At 43.3% G+C, this 27,282-nt stretch overlaps 1 protein-coding gene across 1 annotated transcript in view; it reads left to right on the forward strand.

Annotated features, from left to right (window-relative positions):
* The first annotated feature begins 218 nt into the window (after nucleotides 1-218).
* The window catches only part of LOC120027591 (progressive ankylosis protein homolog), a 32,874-nt gene continuing 5,810 nt past the window's right edge, over nucleotides 219-27,282 (forward strand). Inside the window, exons 1-8 of the mRNA XM_038972575.1 lie at nucleotides 219-314; nucleotides 10,782-10,998; nucleotides 11,263-11,381; nucleotides 13,233-13,316; nucleotides 13,511-13,681; nucleotides 18,366-18,500; nucleotides 25,872-25,964; nucleotides 26,111-26,203. Coding sequence (XP_038828503.1) covers nucleotides 219-314; nucleotides 10,782-10,998; nucleotides 11,263-11,381; nucleotides 13,233-13,316; nucleotides 13,511-13,681; nucleotides 18,366-18,500; nucleotides 25,872-25,964; nucleotides 26,111-26,203 — 1,008 coding nt within the window. The remainder of the gene's footprint in view (nucleotides 315-10,781; nucleotides 10,999-11,262; nucleotides 11,382-13,232; nucleotides 13,317-13,510; nucleotides 13,682-18,365; nucleotides 18,501-25,871; nucleotides 25,965-26,110; nucleotides 26,204-27,282) is intronic.

Genomic DNA, 27,282 nt, shown 5'->3' on the forward strand with positions numbered 1-27,282 from the left:
GCAATAATTCTTATGACCTTCGCCTCCTCTGCACACCGATACGTATTTCTTGGATCCAGCGATGCGGGGAGCGTTCTGACTTTGATTGTCAGTTGAATTGACATTTATTTAAAGAGAAGTGAAGTGCCTACCTACAATCTATTCTACCGATTTAACGTAATATTATAAATAATCACGACTGAAGCAGATGCCCCTGGTTCTGTCACCCCGACTATACTATGTTGGAATTTCCATCTCTCATTCCATATTGGCCTCTCATCCGCTTTCTGGTGCCTATGGCTATTACCAATGTAGCCATCGACGTCGGTGAACAGGTAGGTCGGCGGCATCAAATTGTCATGAGACAGCGATATTTGCATAGGATATGTGCTAGTCGGTAGCCAACATTGGGGTTTGAGGCAAGAATTACGGATGAACGTCAACAATTAGCTAGATGTCAGGCTCTGTCAAAACACGGTCCGGCTAACTTCTAGCGCTTGTTTGATTTGACTTGAACTAAGCATTCAACATGGTACAGAATGTTGTATCTATCCATCAGACCACCACTAGTATTGGCCTACAATCCAGAATTTGATAAATTCAGAACAGGCGGGTGTATAATTTAAAAGCCGGCAGATGGCGATATTGAGACGGGTCATTTTACCGTCCAAATAAATTATGGAGTCAGCAATACATTCGTATCACTTGTGGACCGGTTCGTACCTGACATATTCTCCATTCAGGCGGCATAGGCTTCGATTTCCTCAACTGTATTGAATGGATAGATGGCGGGAAAAATATACTTACTTTATGAAACACCTTTTTCCACCACCAATGTTAGTGGCAAAATGCTAATCCCGCCTATACATTCTTTGGATTGGTGGATACATCTAATTTTTTTTAAATACTTTTTTGAATATTCGATGAGGGTTGTTGATTTCAACCGCATGTATTCAACGGAGAAATGCAACGCTACTAGCCTCATAACATGGATATGCTTAGTCATCTCAATTACAACTCCGATAAAAGTGTTTTTTTGCAAAGTTGTGGGGAAGTCACGTGTCTTACTTATATCAGTACTCCTAACAACTAAAGTGTTATGCAATTTATATTAAATGAAATAAACCTCACGTAGCAAATAAGCCATATATTTTTTTGGGGGGGGGGGGACCAAATCCTCCATACAAAAACGTGCTTGGTAGGTGAATTTTGTTTTGTTTTTAACGTGTTAGGAGAATTAGGTTAAGGTTAGCTAAAATGCTAAAATAGTCCCAGACATGACGCCAACATTTGTTGCCATAACCAGGTCTGCCCTGAGAGTAGTCTTGGTTTCCACCAATGCGATGCTGCTACAGCAGCAGGCATAAAATAAACATAGCCCATGGTCTGGTAGTTTCAACCTGATTGGTTGAACAGATATACAACATCCAGGATTAATGTTAAACCACTCTAGCATGGGTGGAAAATGGTGTTTCATAAGGAAAGTAAGCATATTTTCCATTACAAGAACATTCATGTGTCCAGTTTTCTGAGGGTTGGGAGAACATTTCATTACTTCCCACAGAACATGGTTGCTATGTTCTCAGAATATAATTGATATTAATGTTGTAGACATGTTTCATGGGAATGTTACAGGAACATTTGTGTATCAGAAATCAACTGATTGTCCCAAAGAAGCTTTCTGCCCCTCAAAAAATGGTTTCATTTCACATCACTCCTTGTGAGGCCCTGATTGGTGAACCACTGATCCATTCAGTGTTTTGTCTGTTGGCAAAATTAGGAACACACACACAGTTTGATTAGTCCCGCCCGGGTGCCCGTGTAGGTGTTTTGCTCCGGCTGAAAGTTGAATGCATTGTATTTGGAACCTGGCTGCCTCCCGGGCGTGAGTCAGGTGCGCTGCGAAGTCGGCTCAAAACAAAAGTGACGTAATTAAGCATGTGTAGCAATTACTAGGATTCTGTGTTTTCTCATTCAAAAGGGATTGCTTTTGATAAAAACGCTTTATCTGCCTTCCCAATGAAAACTATACATAAAATTATAAATGCAACAATTTCAACGATTTTACTGAGTTACAGTTCATATAAGGAAATCAGTCAATTGAAACAAATTCATTAGGCCCTAATCTAGGGATTTCACATCAATCAGAATGAGTTTTTCTCCACAAAAGGGCTTTATTACAGACAAATACTCCTCAATTTGTGGAGATAGTTGTGGAAGAACTTGACTGGCCTGCACAGAGCCCTGACTGGCCTGCACAGAGCCCTGACTGGCCTGCACAGAGCCCTGACTGGCCTGCACAGAGCCCTGACTGGCCTGCACAGAGCCCTGACTGGCCTGCACAGAGCCCTGACTGGCCTGCACAGAGCCCTGACTGGCCTGCACAGAGCCCTGACTGGCCTGCACAGAGCCCTGACTGGCCTGCACAGAGCCCTGACTGGCCTGCACAGAGCCCTGACTGGCCTGCACAGAGCCCTGACCTCAACCCCATTGAACACCTTTGAGATGAATTGGAACACCGACCGTGAGCCAGGCCTAATTGTCCAACATCAGTGCCCGACCTCACAAATGCTTATGTGGCTAAATGGAAGCAAGTCCCCGCAGCAATGTTCCAACATCCAGTGGAAAGCCTCCCCTGAAGAGTGGAGCTGTTATAGCAGCAACGGGGGACTAACTCCATAGTAAAGCCCATGACTTTGGCCATGTGGTGTATGAAGAAATAAAGCTAGAATCTTAAATGTTCTAGGTGCACTGGTGTTCCTAAATTCAAATTCCAGGTCGGCACAGCAAAATATTTAGGCGCATATGTTAATAAAATGGTCCCACTGTAGAGCACTGGTGGCAAATACCAGGTTATACCAAATAGCCTATATGATTGTTGAGTTGCGACTGTCATTGAAAAGTAGAGGCACAGCCAGGCATTACTGCTGTGAATTGCCAGTGACCTCACAATACGATGTTATCACGATACTTAGGATCCGTTGCGATATGTATTGCTATTCAGTATTATATTGAGAATCGATATTGTGATTTTATTTATTTATTGCGATTCGATTTGCCGAACATATTGCTCACCATGTCTGCTGCAGAGGGACGAGCCATGAGAAAGAGGTCGAAATCTAATTGACTCATTATTTAAACAGAAAAAGGAGAAAAGGCTATGGAGTTTTGGTGCCGGTACAGCAAACTAGCAATTTTTTTTATTTTATTTTATTTTTCTCAAAATGATACGATAGTCAAAAATAATGTCCCCATATGTACCTATTGATCCCCCATCACTACCAGGCATATTGCAATATTTCAAAACATAATTGCTGGAAAACTGTTTGGAAAGCAAGTAGTTATTGCTGTAAAGAGAAGACAATGAAAATACTAATATGTCTATTAGTTATCATAATACTCAACTAAATTTAGCGAACAGTATAGCCTATCTTGGCACCAGTGGAGAGAATTGGCTGAGTGTGCATATTCACCCTTTATCATTGTTCGGCCAGTGAAAGTTTGATTTTGGACAACAATTTCCTCCTCCAGGTTAGATGGGTGTCATATTGTATTTGTTTTCTCCCCTTCTTGACTTAATACATTTTTTTTATTTTTTTTTGCAAGTTTATTTTTAATATATTATCACATTTACATAAGTATTCAGACCCTTTACTCCGTTCTTTGTTGAAGTACCTTTGGCAGCGATTACAGCCTCGAGTCTTCTTGGGTGTGACGCTACAATCTTATCTTGGCACACCTGTATTTGGGGGGTTTCTCCCCTTAGCAGATTCTCTCAAGCTCTGTCAGGTTGGATGGTGAGCGTTGCTGCACAGGTCTCTCCAGAGATGTTCGATTGGGTTCTATTCCGGGCTCTCGCTGGGCCACTCAAGGACATTCAGAGACTTGTCCCGAAGCCATTCCTGTATTGTCTTGGCTGTGTGCTTAGGGTCATTGTCCTTTTTGAAGGTGAACCTTCACCCCTGTCTCAGGTCCAGAGCACTCTGGAGCATGTTTTCATCAAGGATCTCTCTGTACTTTGTTCATTTTTCCCTTGATCCTGAGTCCCTGCCATTGGAAAAACATCCCCACAGCATGATGCTGCCACCATCCATAGGGATGGTGCTAGGTTTCCTCAGGACGTGACACTTGCCATTTCGGCCAAAGAGTTCAATCTTGTTTCTCATGGTCTGAGAGACCTTCAGGTGCCTTTTGGCAAACTCCAAGCGGACTCATGTGCCTTTTACTGAGGAGTGGCTTCCGTCTGGCCACTCTACCATAAAGGCCTGATTGGTGGAGTGCTGCAGAGATGCTTGTCCTTCTGGAAGGTTCTCCTATCTCCACATAGGAGCTCTGTCAGAGTGACCATCGGGTTCTTGGTCACCTCCCTGACCAAGGCCCTTCTCCCCCGATTGCTCAGTTTTGCCGGGCAGCCAGCTCTAGGAAGAGTCTTGGTGGTTCCATTTAAGAATGATGGAGGCCACTGTTCTTGGGGACCTTCAATGCTGCAGATATTTTTTGGTACCCTTCTCCAGATCTGTGCCTCGACACAATCCTGTTTCGGAGCTCTACGGAAAATTCCTTCGACCTCATTGCTTGGTTTTTTTCTCTGACATGCACTGCCAACTGAGGGACCTTTTATATAGACAGGTGTGTGCCTTTCCAAATCATGTCCAATCAATTGAATTTACCACAGGTGGACTCCAATCATCCTTGAAATGTTTCTACAACTTGATCAATGGAAACAGGATGCACCGGAGCTCAATTTCGAGTCTCATATCAAAGGGTCTGAATACTTATGTAAATACGGTATTTGTTTTTATTTTTTATAAATTGGCAAAAAAAATCTAAACCTGTTTTCGCTTTGTCATTATGGGGTACTGTGTATGGATTGATGACATTTTATTTAATCCATTTTAGAATTAGGCTGTAACGTAAGAAAATGTGGAAAAGGTTAAGGGGTCTGAGTACTTTACGAATGCACTGTATATGCATAATGTATAATGGCTTCAAAATTCATAAAGGTCATGTTAACTGACTGATATTATCTCATAGAACAATACGTGTAAGATATCTTAAGCGTCTGTTAACCTCTGACCTTTTTTTTGGGGCGTTTATCCCAAAACCCTATTCTTTCCTCATTCTTTTTCACAAATAGGGATAGCTTAACAAACCAGAGGTAACTCATTTCTGTGTTTTAGGACTTCAAGCTCCATTTGTGATATCTAGAGCAGTGAATGTAAACTAAAAAGCCCTTGAATTGTAGCATGGATCTAGAACCGGGAGCAGCAGATGTCCACTATAACATGGAAAGAAGAGTAGCTTTTTGTTGAATGAGTGGTGACTGATTTTAATTATTAGTAGATGTATTGATCTACTTGTGTATCTTTGTGGCTTCTGAAAAGGCCATAATGCACACAGAACTAAAGTCCAGTTCAATGGAGATCTTATGAGTATCATAGCCCCACGCCAGTGACCCACAGCAGTCCCAGTCATATGACAGATGACAGGCCTACTCATACTAGCTGGTATTCTTGCCTAGTCCTAGTGGGCAGTAGGAGTCCAAGCGTGCGTCTCGGAAGAGGTTAGGATTATGCATACGTAATGGCCGTGTGAGCAGCTATAAATCGTACCCAGCCCCCTTCTATGGAAAGCGGCAGCTGCGGATCCTCTCTGGAGGCAAAGCTAAATGGAAATAATGTCTAATTCGCCTGAATGACTAATTCAGTTGTTCAGGATCACGACAGGGTATAAAGTGTTTTTAGCATAGAACTAGAATGAGTTGAATGGGCTTGGAGTTTGGAACCTGACTGGTGAACTCATGGGTACGCTCGCAATGACTGCCTGGTAATGTAGAATGTTAATTTAAATTATGCTAACTTAAGTTGCTCATGGAATGTATTTTTTGTATTGTCTTAAGTTTATTAAACTAATCACGGAACAGATTGATAGGTACACATCCTGCTTTTACATCCTGCTTTGCTACTATGGGTACATTTGCAATTTCTGCCAGTCCACCCATTATGCCATCATTATCTTTAATGGGGACGCCTGTTCTATTCTTTCTATTTCTATGGGTTTTTACATATTTCCACATGCATCCATTATGTATAGGCACATGTATATGGTCTCCAATGCAGATTTTGTTACAATATTTCAGAAAAATTTAACTGGTAAAGGTTAATTTAGCTATATGTAGATATCTCACTGTCATCTGTGTTTATTTTCAGCAAACTTAGCATGTGTAAATATTTGTATGAACATAAGATTCAACAACTGAGGCATAAACTGAACAAGTTCCACAGACGTGGCTAACAAGTGTAATAATGTGTCCCTGAACAAAAGGGGGTTCAAAAGTAACAGTCAGTATCTGGTGTGGCCACCAGCTGCATTAACTATTGCAGTGTATCTCCTCATGGACTGTACCAGATTTGCCAGTTCTTGCTGTGAGATGTTACCCCATTCTTCCACCAAGGCACCTGCAAGTTCCTGGACATTTCTGGGGGGGAATGGCTCTAGCCCTCACCCTCCGATCCAACATGTCCCAGACGTGCTCAATGGGATTGAGTTCCGGGCTCTTCGCTGGCCATGGCAGAACACTGGAAATCACACACAGAATGAGCAGTATGGCTGGTGGCATTGTCATGCTGGAGGGTCATGTCAGGATGAGCCTGCAGGAAGAGTACCACATGAGGGAGGAGGATGTCTTCCCTATAATACACAGGGTTGAGATTGCCTGCAATGACAAGCTCAGTCCGATGATGCTGTGACACACCGCCCCAGACCATGACGGATCCTCCACCACCTAATCGATCCCCCTCCAGAGAACAGGCCTAGGTGTAACGCTCATTCCTTCGACGATAAACGCGAATCCGACCATCACCCCTGGTGAGACAAAACCACGACTCGTCAGTGAAGAGCACTTTTTGCCAGTCCTGTCTGGTCCAGCGACTGTGGGTTTGTGCCCATAGGTGACATTGTTGCCGGTGATGTCTGGTGAGGACCTGCCTTACAACAGGCCTACAAGCCCTCAGTCCAGCCTCTCAGCCTATTGCGGACAGTCTGAGTACTGATGGAGGGATTGTGCGTTCCTGGTGTAACTCGGGCAGTTTTTGCCATCCTGTACCTGTCCCGCAGGTGTGATGTTTGGATGTACCGATCCTGTGCAGGTGTTGTAACACGTGGTCTGCCACTGCGAGGACGATCAGCTGTCCATCCTGTCTCCCTGTAGCACTGTCTTAGGCGTCTCACAGTACAGACATTGCAATTTATTGCCCTGGCCACATCTGCAGTCCTCATGCCTCCTTGCAGCATGCTTAAGGCACGTTCACGCAGATGAGCAGGGACCGTGGGCATCTTTTTTGTTGTTGTGTTTTTCAGTCAGTAGAAAAGCCTCTAGTGTCCTAAGTTTTCATAACTGTGAACTTAATCGCCTACCGTCTGTAAGCTGTTAGTGTCTTAACGACCGTTCCACAGGTGCATGTTCATTAATTGTTTATGGTTCATTGAACAAGTATGGGAAACGGTGTTTAAACCCTTTACAATGAAGATCTGTGAAGTTATTTGGAGTTTTACAAATTATCTTTGAAAGACAGGGTCCTGAAAAAGGTGTGTGTGTGTGCCAGTCAAAAGTTTGGACACCTACTCATTCCAGGGTTTTTCTTTATTTTGACTATTTTCTACATTGTAGAATAATAGTGAAGACACCAAAACTATGAAATAAAATAACACACATGGAATCATGTAGTAACCAAAAAACTGTTAAATAAATCAAAATATATTTTCTATTTGAGAATCTTCAAAGTAGCCACCTTTTGCCTTGATGACAGCTTTGCACACTCTTGTTATTGTCCCCAGGACAAGGTGCACTTGTATAATGATCATGCTTAATCAGCTTCTTGATATGCCACACCTGTCAGGTTTATGGGTTATCTTGGCCAAGGAGAAATGCTCACTAACAGGGATGTTAACAATTTGTGCAGAAAATTTCAGAGGAATAAGCTTTTTGTGCGTATGAAGAATTTCCGTGATCTTTTATTTCAGCTCATGAAGCATGGGACCAACACTTTACATGTTTAGTTTTATATTTTTGTTCAGGGTAGGACAGTAAAAAAATGTTTTGGTGAGACCTGTGGTACACTGTCTAAAATACCATGGGATTCAACCAACCAGCATTCAGGTTACAAATCACCCAGTTTATAATTAAACAATAAGGCTTGAGTGCGTGTGGTATATGGCCGATATACCACGGCTAAGGGCTGTTCTTATACTAGACCCAATGCGGAGTGCCTGGACATAGACCTTAGCCGTGGTATATTGGCCATATACCACAAACCCCCGAGGTGCCTTTTATTGCTTTTATAAACTGGTTAACAATGTAATTGGAGCAGTAAAAATACATGTTTTGCCATACCCGCTGTATTTGGTTTGATATTCCACAGATGTCAGCCAATCAGCATTCAGGGCTCAAACCACCCAGTTTATAATTGTAAATAAATCCCATTTGCGCATGTGCATAACTGATCAATCCGACAGGAGAGTTTGAGAGATAAAACTTGGACAGAGAATCTCAATCTTTGTGCAAGAAACACTTGGACGAACTTCAAAAACCGAATGTTCGGCTATTTTCTGGCAATTGTGCCGTTATTATGTGGCAGATGTTAAGACTACAGATGTTATAAATCTAGCTCATTTGCTAGATTGACTTGTTATTTCAATAGGCATAGGCTACTGACTAAAATCTGGGTTTATAATTGCAATTCAACTTTGCCATGGTTTGCTGAGCAAGATGCAGGTATTCTTATATCCCAACATCTAATTTCAGGGAAAAGTCCACAATGAAACGGACATTAAATTTGGAGAATGATACATTTATGATAGAGCTGTGACCATGATCAGAATTGAGAACTTTGAATTTAATTAACTAAACATGGCCATTTGAATAATTACATAATAACACATGGCTATAACAACAAACTGAAGTTATAGGGTATTTATTCAATCTGTTTGCCAGCTCCAGCCAGGTAGGCAACACAGGTGACACATTGATTTGCATTGACTCCAGTGATATCTCCATTTCGACATATATTTATTGTTTCAAATGGTAGGCTACAGTAGCCTGCAATGGCATTGCAATTATCAGCCTACTTGATGGCCAACAGATGCAAATGTATCATTCTTTACATTTAATGTCTGTTTCATTGTGGACTTTTTCCCCATAACAGAAGCACACGAGGGAGTTCCATAACTTCCATTTCAAATTTTCACTCCCAAAAGAAAAGTCAACATTTGGATGAAGTTTACTTTAAACCACCTCAGAGTGAATTTGTCTAAAGCACTCTAGTGCATCTAAAGTCGTTTTCCACTGCTTTGTCGCCATTACAGTGCTGAAATAGCAGCTGCATCTTCTGATTTACATGGACAAGGTGGACCTGATCAGCAATGCTACTCTGAGACACTTTGTGAATACAGCCCTAGATCTTCCCTAAATGTTAGTTATGTGAGTGAGTACGTGGCTGCCAGGGGAAGAGGGCCGGGAGAGGAGTGTACTGAAGGTGTGTGTGATGGCCTGGCCAGTCATTTGTGGTTAGTCTCAGTAGCCTCAGGCCTTTTGGCTCTTAATCTGAATCTCTCACCCAGCTCGCTACCTCTTCATTGTCACTGTTGAATGTCCTTCTCCGATCCCTCAACTCTTCTCCTTTCCTCAGCCCATACCACGACAGACAATAGTGACACCAGTAGCCTCAGCACCACTCATTCTGAAAGGACACATTCTTCAGAAATGATATACGATGCTCAGATTACCAATGGTTAACTAGGGAGCTAGGATATATCAGGTAGCTAACCATTTACAGTCACAGCAGTTCATTAATAGGTCAATAAGCACTAACATGGGCCTCCCGGGTGGCGCAGTGGTCTAGGGCACTGCATCGCACTGCATCGCTGCGCCACCAGAGTCTCTGGGTTCGCGCCCAGGCTCTGTCGCAGCCGGCCGCGACCGGGAGGTCCGTGGGGCGACGCACAATTGGGCTAGCGTCGTCCGGGTTTGGGAGGGTTTGGCCGGTAGGGATATCCTTGTCTCATCGCGCTCCAGCGACTCCTGTGGCGGGCCGGGCGCAGTGCGCCCTAACCAAGGGGGCCAGGTGCACGGTGTTTCCTCCGACACATTGGTGCGGCTGGCTTCCGGGTTGGAGGCGCGCTGTGTTAAGAAGCAGTGCGGCTTGGTTGGGTTGTGCTTCGGAGGACGCGTGGCTTTCGACCTTCGTCTCTCCCGAGCCCGTACGGGAGTTGTAGCGATGAGACAAGATAGTAATTACTAGCGATTGGATACCACGAAAATTGGGGAGAAAAGGGGATAAAAAAAATAAAAATAAGCACTAACATAGTCACAACAATATTATAATTTTAAATCTCAAATAGAAATGGAGAAATGCCACTGTCTTGGCGTTAACAGAGGCATTAATATGTGGGAAAATATCCAGGCGGCATCACATCCGGCCGTGGTTGGGAGTCACATAGGGAGGCGAACAATTGGCCCAGCGTCGTCCGGGTTTGGCCGGGTTAGGCCGTCATTGTTAATACGAATTTGTTCTTAACTGACTTGCCTAGTTAAAAAATAAAATTTAAAATATCTATTAATAGATGCATTGACAGTTTAACTCAATTGACCGAAGTTATCTCGCTAACTCCTCAATCCTGATTTGTAGTATACCCCTCAGGCTAGTGCGTACTGGTATGATTGATGGTTGTATGATGCTGAACCTTGGGGCTAATGCGTTCTCACTCTTTCCCATCCATTCCCTTGGCCTTGTGGTCCTTGGCAGGCTCTAAACCGGGGTTTAGCAGGCTTTAAAGAGGATGCGGTTGAGATGCTCGCCAGCTACGGGCTGGCCTATTCGCTAATGAAGTTCTTTACTGGGCCTATGAGTGACTTCAAGAACGTGGGCCTGGTGTTTGTCAACAGCAAGAGGGACCGGGGCAAGGCTGTGCTGTGCATGGCGGTAGCAGGCACTATGGCATTCATCATTCATGTTCTCATAGGTGAGGATTAAACATGGTTGTTTTGTCCCAAACCATGACATTTAATAGTAACTAACTACTAGTATTTATTCTTATTTATTCCAAGTGATTATTTTAAATCCAGTGATATATCAGTTGTAAACTGCTTTAAGTTAAGCTTTTTCAGTTTTTTTTTTAAATTAAGAGGCCAACCCACGAGCGTTTTATCATCTCAAAAGTTTCAAAACGAGTTAGTGGTGTCATCTCCTCAGTCCTTATATTATTCTTCTTCTCTCCCCTCTCTAGCCCAGACAGACCTAGGCTACTACATTATCAATAAGCTGCATCATGTGGATGACTCCGTGGGCAACAAGACCAGGAGGGCTTTCCTCTACCTGGCAACTTTCCCACTACTGGACTCCATGGTGAGTACTGAGTAGAGTATACGGCTTGATTCAAGGCTGCGTCCCAAATGGCACCCTATTCACTATATACAGTGTATTAGTTAAGTATTCAGACCCCTTTCCCTTTTTCCACATTTTGTTACGTTACAGCCATATTCTAAAATTGATTAAATAAATCTTTTTCCTCATCAAGCTACACACAATACCCCATAATGACAAAAAAACAAACATGTAATACATTATTTACAGAAGTATTCAGACCTTTTGCGATGACTCGAAATTGAGCTCGGGTGCATCCTGTTTCCATTGATTGGACATGATTTGGAAAGGCACACACCTGTCTATATACGGTCGCACAGTTGACAGTGGATGCCAAAGCAAAAACTAAGCCATGAGGTCAAAGGAATTGTCTGTAGAGCTCCGAGACAGGATTGTGTTGAGGCACAGATCTGGAGAAGGGTACCGAAAAATGTCTGCAGCATTGAAGGTCCCCAAGAACAGTGGCCTCATCATTCTTAAATGGAAGAAGTTTGGAACCACAAACTCTTCCTAGAGCTGGCCGCCTGGCCAAACTGAGCAATCAGGGAGAAGGCCTTGGTCAGGGAGGTGACCCGATGGTCACTCGGACATAGCTCTAGAGTTCCTCTGTGGAGATGGGAGAACCTTCCAGAAGGACAACCATCTCTGCAGCACTCCACCAATCAGGCCTTTATGGTAGTGTGGCCAGACGGAAGCCACGCCTCAGTAAAAAGCACATGACAGCCCACTTGGCGTTTTCCAAAAGGCACCTAAAGGACTCTCAGACCATGAGAAACAAGATTCTCTGGTCTGATGAAACCAGGATTGAACTCTTTGGCCTGAATGCCAAGTGTCACGCCTGGAGGAAACCTGGCACCATCCCTACGGTGAGGCATGGTGGTGGCAGCATCATGCTGTGGGGATGATTTTTAGTGGCAGGGACTGGGAGACTAGTCAGGATCAAGGGACAGATGAACGGAGAAAAGTACAGAGATCCTTGATGAAAACCTGCTCAGGGCCTCAGACTAGGGTGAAGGTTCACCATCCGACAGGACAACAACTCTAAGCACACAGCCCAGACAATGCAGGAGTGGCTTCGGGACAAGTCTCTGAATGTCCTTGAGTGGCCCAGCCAGAGCCCGGACTTGTACCCAATCGAACGTCTCTGGTGGGACCTGAAAGTAGCTGTGCAGCGACGTTCCCCATCCAACCTGACAGAGCTTGAGAGGATCTGCAGAGAAGAATGGGAGGAACTCCCCAAATACAGGTGTGCCAAGCTTGTAGTTTCATTACCAAGAAGACTCGAGGCTGTAATCTCTGCCAAAGGTCCTTCTACAAAGTACTGAGTAAAGGGTCTGAATACTTAAGTAAATGTGAGATTTGCTATTTTTGCTTTGTCATTATGGGGGTATTGTGTGTAGATTGAGTGGGGAAAATACAATTTAATCCATTTTAGAATAAGGTTGAAAATGTGGAAAAAGTGAAGGTCTGAATACTTTCCAAATGCACTGTAGTGCACTACTTTGAACCAGATCCCTATGGGCCATGTTCAAAAGTAGTGCATTATGTAGGGAATAGGGTGCCATTTAGGAAGCAGACCGGCTCTTTCATGAACCAAAGCATGGCTAATCATGGCAGAAAGAAGCTTAAAAACACAAATGTATGTATAATTGCATTGACATCATGCTGATCTTAAAACGTACGCGCTCTTGTCCCTGTATTTCAACTACCGCATATTGACACATTTCAATGTGAGCTTTTGGGTTGCTTTTATTTTTTACAGAAAATAACTTGGTGTGCTAAAATTATTGGGTGGAGAAGCAACTATTGTCTCCTTAATCTTTTTTTTTTTAGTGTTGGATACATGCTGGAATCCTCCTCAAGCACAAATACAGTGTCATTGTAGGCTCTGCCTCCATCTCTGATGTCATCACCCAGGTACTCAACAGATTGCTTCCTTGTTGTTCACTAATTCCCAGTACAGTGAAGATGGGTCCTTGTAGCCAAAACAAAAATGCAATTACCCTCAAAAGTGGACTTGGCAGTATGCCCTGCTCTGATAGGTTGTGAGTGTGATGTGGTCCTAAGGGAGTGTTTCTGACTGTGGCCCCCCCCCCCCCTCTCTGTGGCAGATTGTGTTTGTGTCCGTCCTGCTGCATAGTAACCTGCCGTGTGTGGAGCCCCTTCTCATCCCCATCCTCGCCCTGTACATGGGAGCCCTGATGCGCTTCGTCATCTTGGGCCTGGGCTACTACTACAACATTCACGACAACATCCCAGACTCCAGTGGAGTTGACGTGGGGGTACGCTGTTTCCTTCTTCACCCAGCTGAGACCTTTTTAAGAGTTCAACGTGTTGTTTATTTAACACTAGAACCGCTGGGCCTTTCAGGCGATAAGTATCCGCTGCAGCAGTGGTTCCCAAACTGGGTCGCAGCCGAGACGTTTGTGGTGCATTGCATGAAAATACATTTGAGGGAATGGGAAAGAAATGCTTTCAGTGTAAACTTAACGACTAAAACAAAATAAAATGTTTGTAGAAATACTGCACCTGTATATTTTTTAATAATAGCCTATAATCTTTTAGAACCTATAAAAGCTAGACAATCAGGGGTCCATTTGATTTTGCTATGTTTGAGCATAAGAACACCACATTTTCCATGTCAAAATGCGTAGAATTGCAGGAAATTAGCTTAGAAACTGCTAAACTGGTGGCCGTGGCTGTCTTCGTCAGGAAATCTTAGAACCTCTTGGCCACAGACAATGTTTTAAAGCTTAATTTCCTGCAATTGTACACATTTTGCCATGGGGCGGAGAGACATTTTTTTTTTTTTTAAATGTAAAGCTAGTTTCCTATGATTCCACACATTGTCATGGGACTGAGAAAAAATTGTGGTTTAAAAGCTAATTTTCTGCAATTCTACATACTTTACCATGGTTTATGCCGTGTTAAGCTATCTGAGTGACTCAAACATTATACCATAATCAATTGGGGCCCCATGCCGTGAAATGTTTTTAATTTCAGATTCTCCCTCACTGTCTAGTTTTTATTATATATACAGCTCCATTATCCTTTCTACATACTTTATCTGTTTTTTCACTGAAAACGTTTTACCATCCCGAAAACGAATAATTTTTTACTAATTAAAATACGTTGTTTTTTAAAAATTGAGTGGCGACAATGATTTAGGCCAGGGGTGTCAAACACATTCTGTGGAGGACCTAGTGTCAGGTTTGTCCTTTCAATTAAGCCATAAACAAACCAGGTGTGGGTTCCTTAATTCATCCAAATACAAGGGAGGAGAGAACCTGCAGCCTCTCAGCCCTCTGTGGTTTAGGGGAAAGACTGCATCAATATTCTAACAGTCAAAAAATTAAATTCCATATATGCTATCAGAAGAATAATCATCTGGGTGTGTTTATGAAGGTCTTAGGTAACATTAGTATACGAAAAAAATAATAGCATTTCATTAGTTTGTTACTGTAGGTTATATGTGGAAACCATTAAAACCACCACAGCAATTTAGTTTTGGCAGGTCTTGAACATTATGGAAATAAGAAAATGTATTTCAAAAACAGAATAGCATATTTTAAGTTGTATTACGTTAGTACTTTACTTAGTAGCCTGAGCAATGATCCCACGAGTGCTCATGTGCTGAATGCATGGACAGCGTGGTTATTCTTGGAAAAAGTGATATTTTGAAATAGAGCTCACCTCATGAATTTTTTTGTTATTTGACAAAGGTCAGTGTCTTAGAAACTGCAGAATCTGCTGTTTTCTGATACTATATAGAAATCAAAATGTCTTACCTACATGTGACTCTGGAGGAGGATTGGAAAAAGTGGTGACCCTTTCCCTGCTTCTGTCAATGACGAGCTGCACCCATCTCTTCATGTACAATTGAACAATTAAGTGATAATACCCAAGAAGCTAGTGTTGGAGGATATATTGGCACGGATGTTTTTCGTGTCAATATCCTCTAAACACCAGCTTCGAGGGCTTTATTACTTTTAATAATATGGACGGGAGTCAGTCATTTGTTCTAAATGTGCCGTTGCCATGGTGGTTGGCAACGTTTTTATCCCTTGCTTGCTAAGCTAGCCAATTTTGGCTTACACAATCATCTCAAATAGTGCAACAAGAATAACAGCAAAGTAGCTGCATTTGCATTTGTTTAAGCTGTTTTCTAGTGTTTTTTGGGGGGGAGATACATCCATAACAATGAGCTAATGATGTGTGATTTTTGCCTGGCGTCCACGCGCCAGGCCACTGTTCAGAAGAGCTAGCCATCTACACTGCTAACACAATCACTTCAAACTGAAGCTGAAAACATTTTGTGTTTTTCTATTGACATTTATTTGTGTATATCCATACAAATTATGCTGATTCATGATTACAACTAGCTGACAAAAGCTGCCAGTCTCTGTCTCGTCCCGACTCCCGACACGTTCATTAGCATAGGACAGCTGGAGATCGAATTTCAATATTGAAACAATGTTGCAAATGTAGGAGAGACAGACATTAGGTCATTACAAGGTCATTACAAATCTCTGCTGTTGAAAACCAAAATGCTAGTCTTAAAGAAATGGGACATAATGTCTAGTTGCTTTTTAAAGTGTATATCTAGAATATAAATTGCCTGGCTGAGCTGAGACTGGATTGCGCAGTCAGATGAAACAGTAAATAAGTAACTTGTGGAATAGACACCGTCTGAATGCGGTTTTAACCAATCAGTATCCAGGATTAAACACACCTGTTGTATAATTAAGCAATAAGGCACGAGGGGGTGTGGTATATGGCCAGTATACCACGGCTAAGGGCTGTTCTTCGGCATCGCAGTGTACCTGGACATAGCCCTATACCGAAAACCCCCAAAGTGCCTTATTGCTATTATAAACTGGTTATCAACGTAATTAGAGCAATAAAAATAAATGTTTTGTCATACCCGTGGTATACGGTCTGGTATACCACAGCTGTCAGCCAATCAGTATTCAGGGCTCTAACCACCCAGTTTATAATTGATAATATTGTCACCCGTCAGACTTTTTTGGTTACTACATGATTCCATGTGTTATTTCATAGTTTTGATGTATTCACTATTATTCTATATTGTAGAAAATAAAGAAAAACACTTGAATGAGTACAGTGAGGGGGAAAAGTATTTGATCCTCTGCTGATTTTGTACGTTTGCCCACTGACAAAGAAATGATCCGTCTATAATTTTAATGCTAGGTTTATTTGAACAGTGAGAGACAGAATAACAACAAAAAAATCCAGAAAAACGCATGTCAAAAATGTTATAAATTGATTTGCATTTTAATGAGGGAAATAAGTATTTGACCCCCTCTCAATCAGAAAGATTTCTGGCTCCCAGGTGTCTTATACAGTTAACGAGCTGAGATTAGGAGCACACTCTTAAAGGGAGTGCTCCTAATCTCAGTTTGTTACCTGTATAAAAGACACCTGTCCACAGAAGCAATCAATCAATCAGATTCCAAACTCTCCACCATGGCCAAGACCAAAGAGCTCTCCAAGGATGTCAGGGACAAGATTGTAGACCTACACAAGGCTGGAATGGGCTACAAGACCATCGCCAAGCAGCTTGGTGAGAAGGTGACAACAGTTGGTGCGATTATTAGCAAATGGAAGAAACACAAAATAATTGTCAATCTCCCTCGGCCTGGGGCTCCATGCAAGATCTCACCTTGTGGAGTTGCAATGATCATGAGAACGGTGAGGAATCAGCCCAGAACTACACAGGAGGATCTTGTCAATGATCTCAAGGCAGCTGGGACCGTAGTCACCAAGAAAACAATTGGTAAAACACTACGCCGCGAAGGACTGAAATCCTGCAGCGCCCACAAGGTCCCCCTGCTCAAGAAAGCACATATACATGCCCGTCTGAAGTTTGCCAATGAACATCTGAATGATTCAGAGGACAACTGGGTGAAAGTGTTGTGGTCAGATGAGACCAAAATGGAGCTCTTTGGCATTAACTCAACTCGCCGTGTTTGGAGGAGGAATGCTGCATATGACCCCAAGAACACCATCCCCACAGTCAAACATGGAGGTGGAAACATTATGCTTTGGGGGTGTTTTTCTGCTAAGGGGACTGGACAACTTCACCGCATCAAAGGGACGATGGACGGGGCCATGTACCGTCAAATCTTGGGTGAGAACCTCCTTCCCTCAGCCAGGGCATTGAAAATGGGTCGTGGATGGGTATGGGTATTCCAGCATGACAATGACCCAAAACATACGGCCAAGGCAACAAAGGAGTGGCTCAAGAAGAAGCACATTAAGGTCCTGGAGTGGCCTAGTCAGTCTCCAGACCTTAATCCCATAGAAAATCTGTGGAGGGAGCTGAAGGTTCGAGTTGCCAAACGTCAGCCTCAACCTTAATGACTTGGAGAAGATCTGCAAAGAGGAGTGGGACAAAATCCCTCCTGAGATGTGTGCAAACCTGGTGGCCAACTACAAGAAACAATTTTTTTTGTTATTCTGTCTCTCACTGTTCAAATAAACCTACCATTAAAATTATAGACTGATCATTTCTTTGTCAGTGGGCAAATGTACAAAATCATCAGGGGATCAAATACTTTTTTCCCTCACTGTAGGTGTGTCCAAACTTTTGACTGGTACTATATATGTAGGAAAAGTCAGGTAAGGAGCAGGATGTTTTTTGGGGGGGGATGGCTTTTTAATTTTTTTAAATTTACAGTTACAAAATCAAACATCGGTTGCCGTTGTCCTATGGCGGTTCTCTTGTTAATCTTGGTCTTCTAAAACTGGCTTTAATGCAGTTGCCGACTACCTAGATAGTAGCCCATGTCCCAGAATTAACCAGGACAATTAGGTCAATGGCCCCTATTTTATCTCGTAATCAATACTACTGCTCTCACGTATGGCAAGGAGCTACAGCTACAACTCTAAGGCACCCAGATTGAACATATCCTTGTTTTCCCCTATAATTTTGCTTCTTTGCAGGGAGATGTCACCATCGGGAAGATGTTGAGTTTCTGGTGGCCTCTGGCCCTTATCCTGGCTACCCAGCGGATCAGCAGGCCCATCGTCAACCTCTTTGTGTCCCGGGACCTCCATGGCAGCAGCGCAGCTACTGAGGTGAGTTTGAAGCCTACTCAGTCCACTCCCCAATAATGTCCCATTTTTAGCGCAGTCCCACTCACTGTAATTGGGAAGCTGCCAACCGCAATGGCCTTTACCAGAGGGGTATACTACAAATTAAGCTAGATCTACTCAGGGTTTTCTAAAGCTAACCAGCTTCAGTTAGCTTCGCATTCCAGCTCAGGCTTTATCTGTACTACGACAGTGGATATTGCTTGTCTGCCTGATGCTAACTCGAGCAGGCCTGTAACTGCGTGTGCATGTCGCACGTGGCTAGTCGAACACTGAACTCTTCATTGAGACGATGCATGAAAAATGGGCAAGTCAATGCCACTTTTTTTCATTTGTGCCAAAATCAAAATGAAGGAGAAGTTAGCCTGAGGCACTTGTCCAGGTCCTCCATACCAGGCGGTGTCAGAGGAAGGCCCCAACAATTGTCAGACTCCAGCTACCCGAGCCATAGACTGTTCAAATTGGATTTGACGCATGATTTGTAAACAACAGGTGTAGACTAACCGTGAAATGCTTACTTATGGGCCCTTCCCAACAATGCAGAGGGAGAACATTTTGAAATAATAAAAAAAGTTAACGAGATATATATATATATATATATCTTCGCTATATAACTTTGCTATATACAAGGGCTACCAGTACCAACTCGATGTGCAGGGCTACGAGGTAATTAAGGTAGTTATTTTTGTACATATAGTGTATGTGGACACCCCTTCAAATTAGTGGATTCGGCTATTTCAGCCACACCCGTTGCCGATAGGTGTATAACATTTAGCACACACCCATGCAATCTCCATAGACAAATTGGCAGTAGAATGGCCTTAAAGAGCTCAGGGACTTTCAACGTAGCACTGTCATAGGATGCCACCTTTCCAACAAGTCAGTTCGTCAAATGTCTGCCCCGCTAGAGCTGCCCCGGTCAACTGTAAGTGCTGTTATTGTGAAGTGGAAACGTCTAGGAGCAACAACAGCTCAGCTGCGAAATGGTAAGCCAAACAAGCTCACAGAACGGGTACACCGATTGCTGTAGCACGTAAAAATAGCCTGTCCTCGGTTGCAACACTCACAACCGAGTTCCAAACTGCCTCTGGAAGCAAAGTCAGCACAAGAACTGTTTGTCGGGAGCTTCATGAAATGGGTTTCCATGGCCGAGCAGCCGCACACAAGCGTAAGTTCACTATGTGCTATGCCAAGCGTCGGCTGGAGTGGTGTAAAGCTCGTCGCCATTGGACTCTGGAGCAGTGGAAACACATTCTCTGGAGTGATGTATCACACTTCGCCATCTGGCAGTCCGACGCACAAATCTGGGTTTTGCGGATGCCAGGAGAACTCTACATGCCACAATGCATAGTTCCAACTGTAAAGTTTGGTGGAGGAGGAATAATGGTCTGGGGCTGTTTTTCATGGTTCGGGCTAGGCCCCTTCATTCCAGTGAAGTGAAGTCTTAATGCAACAGCATACAATGACATTCTAGATGATTCTGTGCTTCCAACATTATGGCAACAGTTTGGGGAAGGCCCTTTCCTGTTTCAGTAGGACAATGCCCCGTGCACAAAGTGAGGTCCATACAGAAATGGTTTGTAGAGATCGGTGTAGAAGAACTTGACTGGGCTGCACAGAGCCCTGACCTCAACCCCATTTGAACACCTTTGGGATGAATTGAAACGCAGACTGGGAGCTAGGCCTAATTGCACAACATCAGTGCCCGAACTCACTAATGCTCTTGTGGCTGAATGAAAGCAAGTCCCCGCAGCAATGTTCCAACATCTAGTGGAAAGCCTTCCCTGAAGAGTGGAGCTGTTATAGCAGCAAAGGGGGGACCAAATCCATATTAATGCCCATGATTTTGGAATGAGATGTTAGACAAGCAGGCATCCACATACTTTTGGTCATGTATAACTAGGAATAAAGTGATTGATTAATTAACAGTAGCAGCAGCATATGTGATGAATCAAAAGGGTGAGTGCAGATAGTCTGGGTAGCTATTTGGTTAACTATTTAACTAACTATTTAGCAGTCTTATGGCTTGGGGGTAGATGCTGTTCAAGTTCCTGTTGGTTCCGGACTTGGTACATTAGTACCGCTTGCCGTGCGGTAGCAGAGAGAACAGTATAAGACTTGGGTGGCTGGGGTCCTTGACACATTTTAGGGCCTTCTTCTGACACTGCCTGGTATAGAGGTCCTGGAGGGCAAGGAGCTCGGCCCCAGTGATGTACTGGGCCGTACGCACTACCCTCTGTAGAGCCTTGCGGTCGGATGCCAAGCAATTTGCCATACCAAGCGGTGATGCAGCCAGTCAAGATGCTCTCAACGGTAGAGCTATAGAACTTCTTGGGGGTCGAAGGGCCCATGCCAAATCTTTTCAGCCTCCTGACGGGGAAGAGGCGTTCACGTGCCCTCTTCATGATTGTTTTAGTGTGTGTGGACCATGATAGATCCTTAGTGGTGTGGACACCGAGGAACTTGAAGCTCTCCACCCGCTCCACTACAGCCTGTTGATGTGAATGGGGGCATGCTCAGCCCTCCGTTTCCTGTAGTCCACGATCAGCTCATTTGTCTTGCTGACGTTGAAGGAGAGGCTGTTCTCTCTGCTACCGCATGGCAAGTGGTACCAGTGCACCCAATCTGGAACTAATAGGAACCTGAACGGCTTGTACCCCGAAGCAATAAGACTTCTAAACAAGACAGTTAAATAGTAATGAATGGCTAGCTGGGCTACATGCATTGACCCTTTTATTTGTATTAACTCTCTTGCTCTGACTCTACCCATACACTCACACATACTTACACCCCAACACACACATACAGTACACTGACACATACATGCATACTGATGCCACACACACACACTTTCACACTCACGACATACTCTGCTCTACTGCTCACATAAGCTGCTGCTACAGCGGTCTATTATATCATGTTGCCTAGTTACTTTACCCCTACCCTTGACTTATTCCACAATTTTTTTGTTAAAACCTGAATATTTTTTCTCACCCAATACCCCATAATGACAAAGTGAAAATATGTTTTTAGACATTTTTGCAATTTAGTATTCACACCCCTGAGTCAATACATGTTAGAATCACCTTTGGCAGCAATTACAGCTGTGAGTGTTTCTGGGTAAGTCTTTAAGAGCTTTGCACATTATTTTAAAAAGTTGGTTGTTGATCAAATCCAGTGTATATTTGGCCTTCTGTTTTAGGCTGTCCTGCTGAAAGGAACAGTTGTCTCCCAGAAAGCAGACACAACCAGGTTTTCCTTTAGGATTTTGCCTGTGAATACTTTAAGGCACTCTATGTACAGTGCCTTCGGAAAGTATTCAGACCCCTTGACTTTTAACACATTTTGTTACGTTACAGCCTTATTCTAAAATGGATTTAAAAAATAATAAAAAATCCTGCGCAATCTACACACACTACCCCATAATAACAAAGCGAAAGCAGCTTTTTAAAATATTTTTGCAAATTTATAAAAAGTAAAAAACCTTTTATTTAACGAGGCAAGTCAGTTAAAGAACAAATTGTTATTTACAACGACGGCCTACCAAAAGGTCTCCTGCGGGGACGGGGGCCTGGGATTAAAAAGAAATATAGGACAAAACACACATCACAACACTGCATAAAGAAAGGCCTAAGACAACACAGCAAGGCAGCAACACCTGACAACACAGCATGGTAGCAACACAACATGGTAGCAGCACAAAACATGGTACAAACATTATTGGGCACAGACAACAGCACAAAGGGCAAGAAGTTAGAAACAACAATACATCACACAAAGCAGCCACAACTGTCAGTAAGTGTGTCTTTGAATGAAGAGATTGAGATAAAACTGTCCAGTTTGAGTGTTTGTTGCAGCTCCTTCGTCGCTAGCTGCAGCGAACTGAAAAGAGGAGCGACCCAGGGATGTCTGTGCTTTTAACAGAATGTGACTGGCAGAATGGGTGTTGTATGGGGAGAATGAGAGCTGCAGTAGATATCTCAGATAGGGGGGAGTGAGGCCTAAGATGGTTTCATAAATAAGCATCAACCAGTGGGTCTTGCAACAGGTTTACAGAGATGACCAGTTTACAGAGAAGCATAGCGTGCAATGATGTGTCCCATAGGGAGCATCGTGGAACCGCCAAGACTTCCTAGAGCTGGCCGCCCGGCCAAACTGAGCAATCGGGGGAGAAAGGCCTTGGTCAGGGAGGTGACCAAGAACCCGATGGTCACTCTGACAGAGCTCTAGAGTTCCTCTGTGGAGATGGGAGAACCTTCCGAAAGGAAAACCATCTCTGCAGCACTCCACCAACCAGGCCTTTATGGTAGAGTGGCCAGACTGAAGCCACTCCTCAGTAAAAAGGCACATGACAGCCCGCTTGGAGTTTGCCAAAAGGCACCTAAAGACTCTAACTATGAGAAACAAGATTATCTGGTCTGATCAAACCAGGATGGAAATCTTTGGCCTGAATGCCAAACGTCACATCTGGAGGAAATCTGGCACCAAAATAGCTGTGCAGCGACGCTCCCCATCCAACCTGACAGAGCTTGAGAGGATCTGAAAAGAAGAATGGGAGAAACTTCCCAAATACAGGTGTGCCAAGCTTGTAGCGTCATACCCAAGAAGACTCGAGGCTGTAATTGCTGCAAAAGGTGCTTCAACAAAGAATTGAGTAAAGTGTCTGAATACTTATGTAAATGTTTTATTATCGGGTAGTCAGTTAGGAAAGCTAAGGCTAGCTTTTTCAAACAGAAATTTGCATCCTGTAGCACTAATTACAAAAAGTTTTGGGACACTGTAGTCCTTCGAGAATGAGAGCACTCCCCCCCCCCCAGCTGCCCACTGCACTGAGGCTAGGAAACATTGTCACCACCGATAAATCTGCGATAAGCAATAATTTCAATAAGCTTTTTTTATGGCTGGCCATGCTTTCCACCTGGCTACCCCTACCACGTCCAACAGCTCTGCACCCCCTGAAGAAACTTGCCCCCCCCCCCCCCCCCCCCCCACACACACACACACACACACTTCTCCTTCACCCAAATCCAGACAGCTGATGTTCTGAAAGAGCTGCAAAATCTGGATCCCTACAGATCACCTGGGCTAGACAATCTGGACCCTCTCTAAAATTATCCGCCGAAATTGTTGCCACTCCTATTACTAGCTTGTTCAACCTCTTTCGTATCGTCTGAGATCCCCAAAGATTGGAAAGCTTCCACGGTCATCCCCCTCTTCAAAGGGGGAGACACTCAAGACCCAAACTGTTATAGACCTATATCCATCCTGCCCTGCCTTTCTAAAATCTTCAAAAGCCAAGTTAACAAACAGATCCCCGACTATTTCGAATCCCACTGTACCTTCTCCACTATGCGAGCTGGTCATGGGTGCACGCACCTCAGCCACGCTCAAGGTCCTAACCTGCATCATAACTGCCATTGATAAAATACAGTACTGTGCAGCCGTATTCATCGACCTGTCCAAGGCTTTCGACTCTGTCAATCACCCCATTCTTATTGGCAGACTCAATAGCCTTGGTTTCTCAAATTACTGCCTCACCTGGTTCACCAACTACTTCTCAGAGTTCAGTGTGTCAAATCGGAGGGCCTGTTGTCCGGACCTCTTGCAGTCTCTATGGGGGTGCCACAGGGTTAAATTCTCAGGCCGACTCTTTTCTCTGTATATATCAATGATGTCGGTCTTGCTGCTGGTGATTCTCTGATCCACCTCTACGCAGACGACACCATTCTGTATACATCTGGCCCTTGTTTGGACACTGTTAACAAACCTCCAAACGAGCTTCAATGCCATACAACACTCGTTCCGTGGCCTCCAACTGCTTTTAAATGCTATTATAACTAAATGCATGCTCTTCAACCGATTGCTGCCCGACTAACATCACTACTCTGGATGTTTCTGATTTTAGAATATGTGGACAACTACAAAGACCTAGGTGTCTGGTTAGACTGTGAACTCTCCTTCCAGACTCACATTAAGCATCTCCAATCCAAAATGAAATCTAGAATCGGCTTCCTATTTCACAACAAAGCATCCTTCACTCATACCCTCGTAAAACTGACTATCCTACCGATCCTTGACCTCGGCAATGTAATTGACAAAATAGCCTCCAACACTCTACTCAGCAAATTGGATATAATCTATCACAGTGCCATCCGTTTTGTCACCAAAGCCCCATATACTACCTACCACTGCGACCTGTATGCTCTCGTTGGCTGGCCCTCACTTCATATCCGTCGCCAAACCCACTGGCTCCAGGTCATCTATAAGTCTCTGCTAGGTAAAGCCCCACCTTATCTCAGCTCACTGGTCACCATAGCAACACCCACCCGTAGCACGCGCTCCAGCAGGTATATTTCACTGGTGATCCCCAAAGCCAACACCTTTGGCCACCTTTCCTTCCAGTTCTCTGCTGCCAGTGACTGGAACGAATTGCAAAAATCACTCAGACTGGAGACTTATCTCCCTCTCTAACTTTAAGAATCAGCTGTCAGAGCAGCTCACAGATCACTGCACCTGTACATAGCTCATCTGTAAATAGCCCATCTAACTACCTCATCCCCATATTGTTATTTCTGTTTTTGCTCTTTTGCACCCCAGTATCTCTACTTGCGCATCATCATCTGCACATCTATCACTCCAGTGTTAATGCTAAATTGTAATTACTTTGCCTCTATTGCTTTACCTCCCTAATCTTACTTAATTTGCACACACTGTACATAGACTTTTTCTATTGCGTTATTGACTGTACGTTTGTTATCCCATGTGTAACTCTATTGTTTTTGTCGCACTGCTTTGCTTTATATTGGCCAGGTCGCAGTTGTAAATGAGAACTAAATTGTTCTCAACTGGCCTACCTGGTTAAATAAAAAAAGTATTGTATGTAGATTGAGGGGGAAAAACGAAGCAATTTTAGAATGACTAACCTAACAACATTTGGAAAAAGTCATGGAGTCTGAATACTTTCTGAAAGCTACCTCAATTACCTCATACCTTTGCCAATTGACTCGGTACTGGTACTTCCTGTATATAGCCATGTTATTCTATGTGTATTTATTCCTTGTGTCACTTGCTATTTATTTTAACTCTGCATATTTGGAAAAGGACCCGTAAGTAAGCATTTCACTGTTTATCTACACCTGTTGTTGACCAAGCATGTGACAAATAACATTTGATTTGATAGTTATGGGAAAATCCACATGTGATTACCAACTTAGCACATATTCATAATTGTCTTTGCTGACAGGCTTTGGCTCACAGTCGTGTTTTAACAACTTTTCTACATTACTGTAAGCTGTTTAAAAAGGAAATGAAATATGAGTCCTAATGACTTCTCTGTCTCTCTCTTTGCTTGGCCAGGCTGTGGCTGTCCTCACTGCCACCTATCCTGTGGGTCACTTGCCGTACGGCTGGCTGACCGAACTGAGGGCCATCTATCCTGCTTTCGACAAGGTAAACCAAGACCTCATCCACAGTCTAAGAATAGCCTCTTGTTGCAGATCACAACATAGTTAATATCATCAGATTTAAATGAATACAGGTGACTTGTATTGGCTTCCTTTATTCCCCAATAATGATACTATTCTCTTCTCCAACAGACCAATCCCAGCAATAAGCTTACTTCTGACACACCGGTTACAAAGACGCATATCAAAAAGTTTACAGCCTGTTGTTTGGCACTATCACTTACGGTAAGAAGGATCTATAGATGGAAGGATGTATGGATCTGTTTTTATTCCAATACTGTATTTTGATAAGTCACAGAATCCAATTATATTGGGAAGTATACCAACTCTACAGAAAAAAGAAGTCGGAGTATAGAATTCAGAGCCAAAACAGGTTGAGACTCAGCAAACAGAGCAAATCGTCCCTTAAGATTCCTGCACTGACAAATGCTTGGTATTTCTACCTCTGTCAATGCTTCTTACATAACATCCGGTGTCTTACTTATTAATTTCCTGAACTATAGCCTACTTTTTTGGTCCTAGCGGAAAACGATTGTGAGAAAAGGAGGAAGGCAAAGCTGGAACATCTGATAGATTAGCACATTGCCATGGATGGATGGATATACAGTACCAGTCAAACGTTTGGGAACACCTACTCATTCCAGTGTGTTTCTTTATTTTTACTATTTTCTACATTGTAGAATAATAGTGAAGACATCAAAACTATGAAATAACACCATATGGAATCATTTGAGATTCTTCAAAGTAGCCACACTTTGCCTCGTTGACATCTTTGAACTCTTGCCATTCTCTCAACCAGCTTAATGAGGTAGTCACCTGGAATGCATATCAATTAACAGGTGTGCATTAAGTTATTTTGTGTAATTTTTTTCCTTAATGCGTTTCAACCAATCAGTTGTGTTGTGACAAGGTAGGATTGGTATACAGAAGATGGCTCTATTTAGTGAAAGACCACGTCCATATTATGGCAAGAACAGCTCGAATAAGCAAAGAGAAATGATAGTCCATTACTTTAAGACATGAAGGTCAGTCAATCCGGAAAATGGCAAGAACTTTGAAAGTTTCTTCAAGTGCAGTCGCAAAAACCATAAAGTGCTATGATGAAACTGGCTCTCATGAGGACCGCCACAGGAAAGGAAGACCCAGAGTTACCTCTGCTGCAGTGGATAAGTTCATTAGAGTTACCAGCCTCAGAAATTGCAGCCCAAATAAATGCTTCAGAGTTCAAGTAACAGACACATCTCAACATCAACTGTTCAGAGGAGACTGCATGAATCAGGCCTTCATGGTGGAATTGCTGAAAA

This window comes from Salvelinus namaycush, chromosome 33 (assembly GCF_016432855.1).
Source record: "Salvelinus namaycush isolate Seneca chromosome 33, SaNama_1.0, whole genome shotgun sequence".
NCBI lineage: Eukaryota > Metazoa > Chordata > Actinopteri > Salmoniformes > Salmonidae > Salvelinus > Salvelinus namaycush.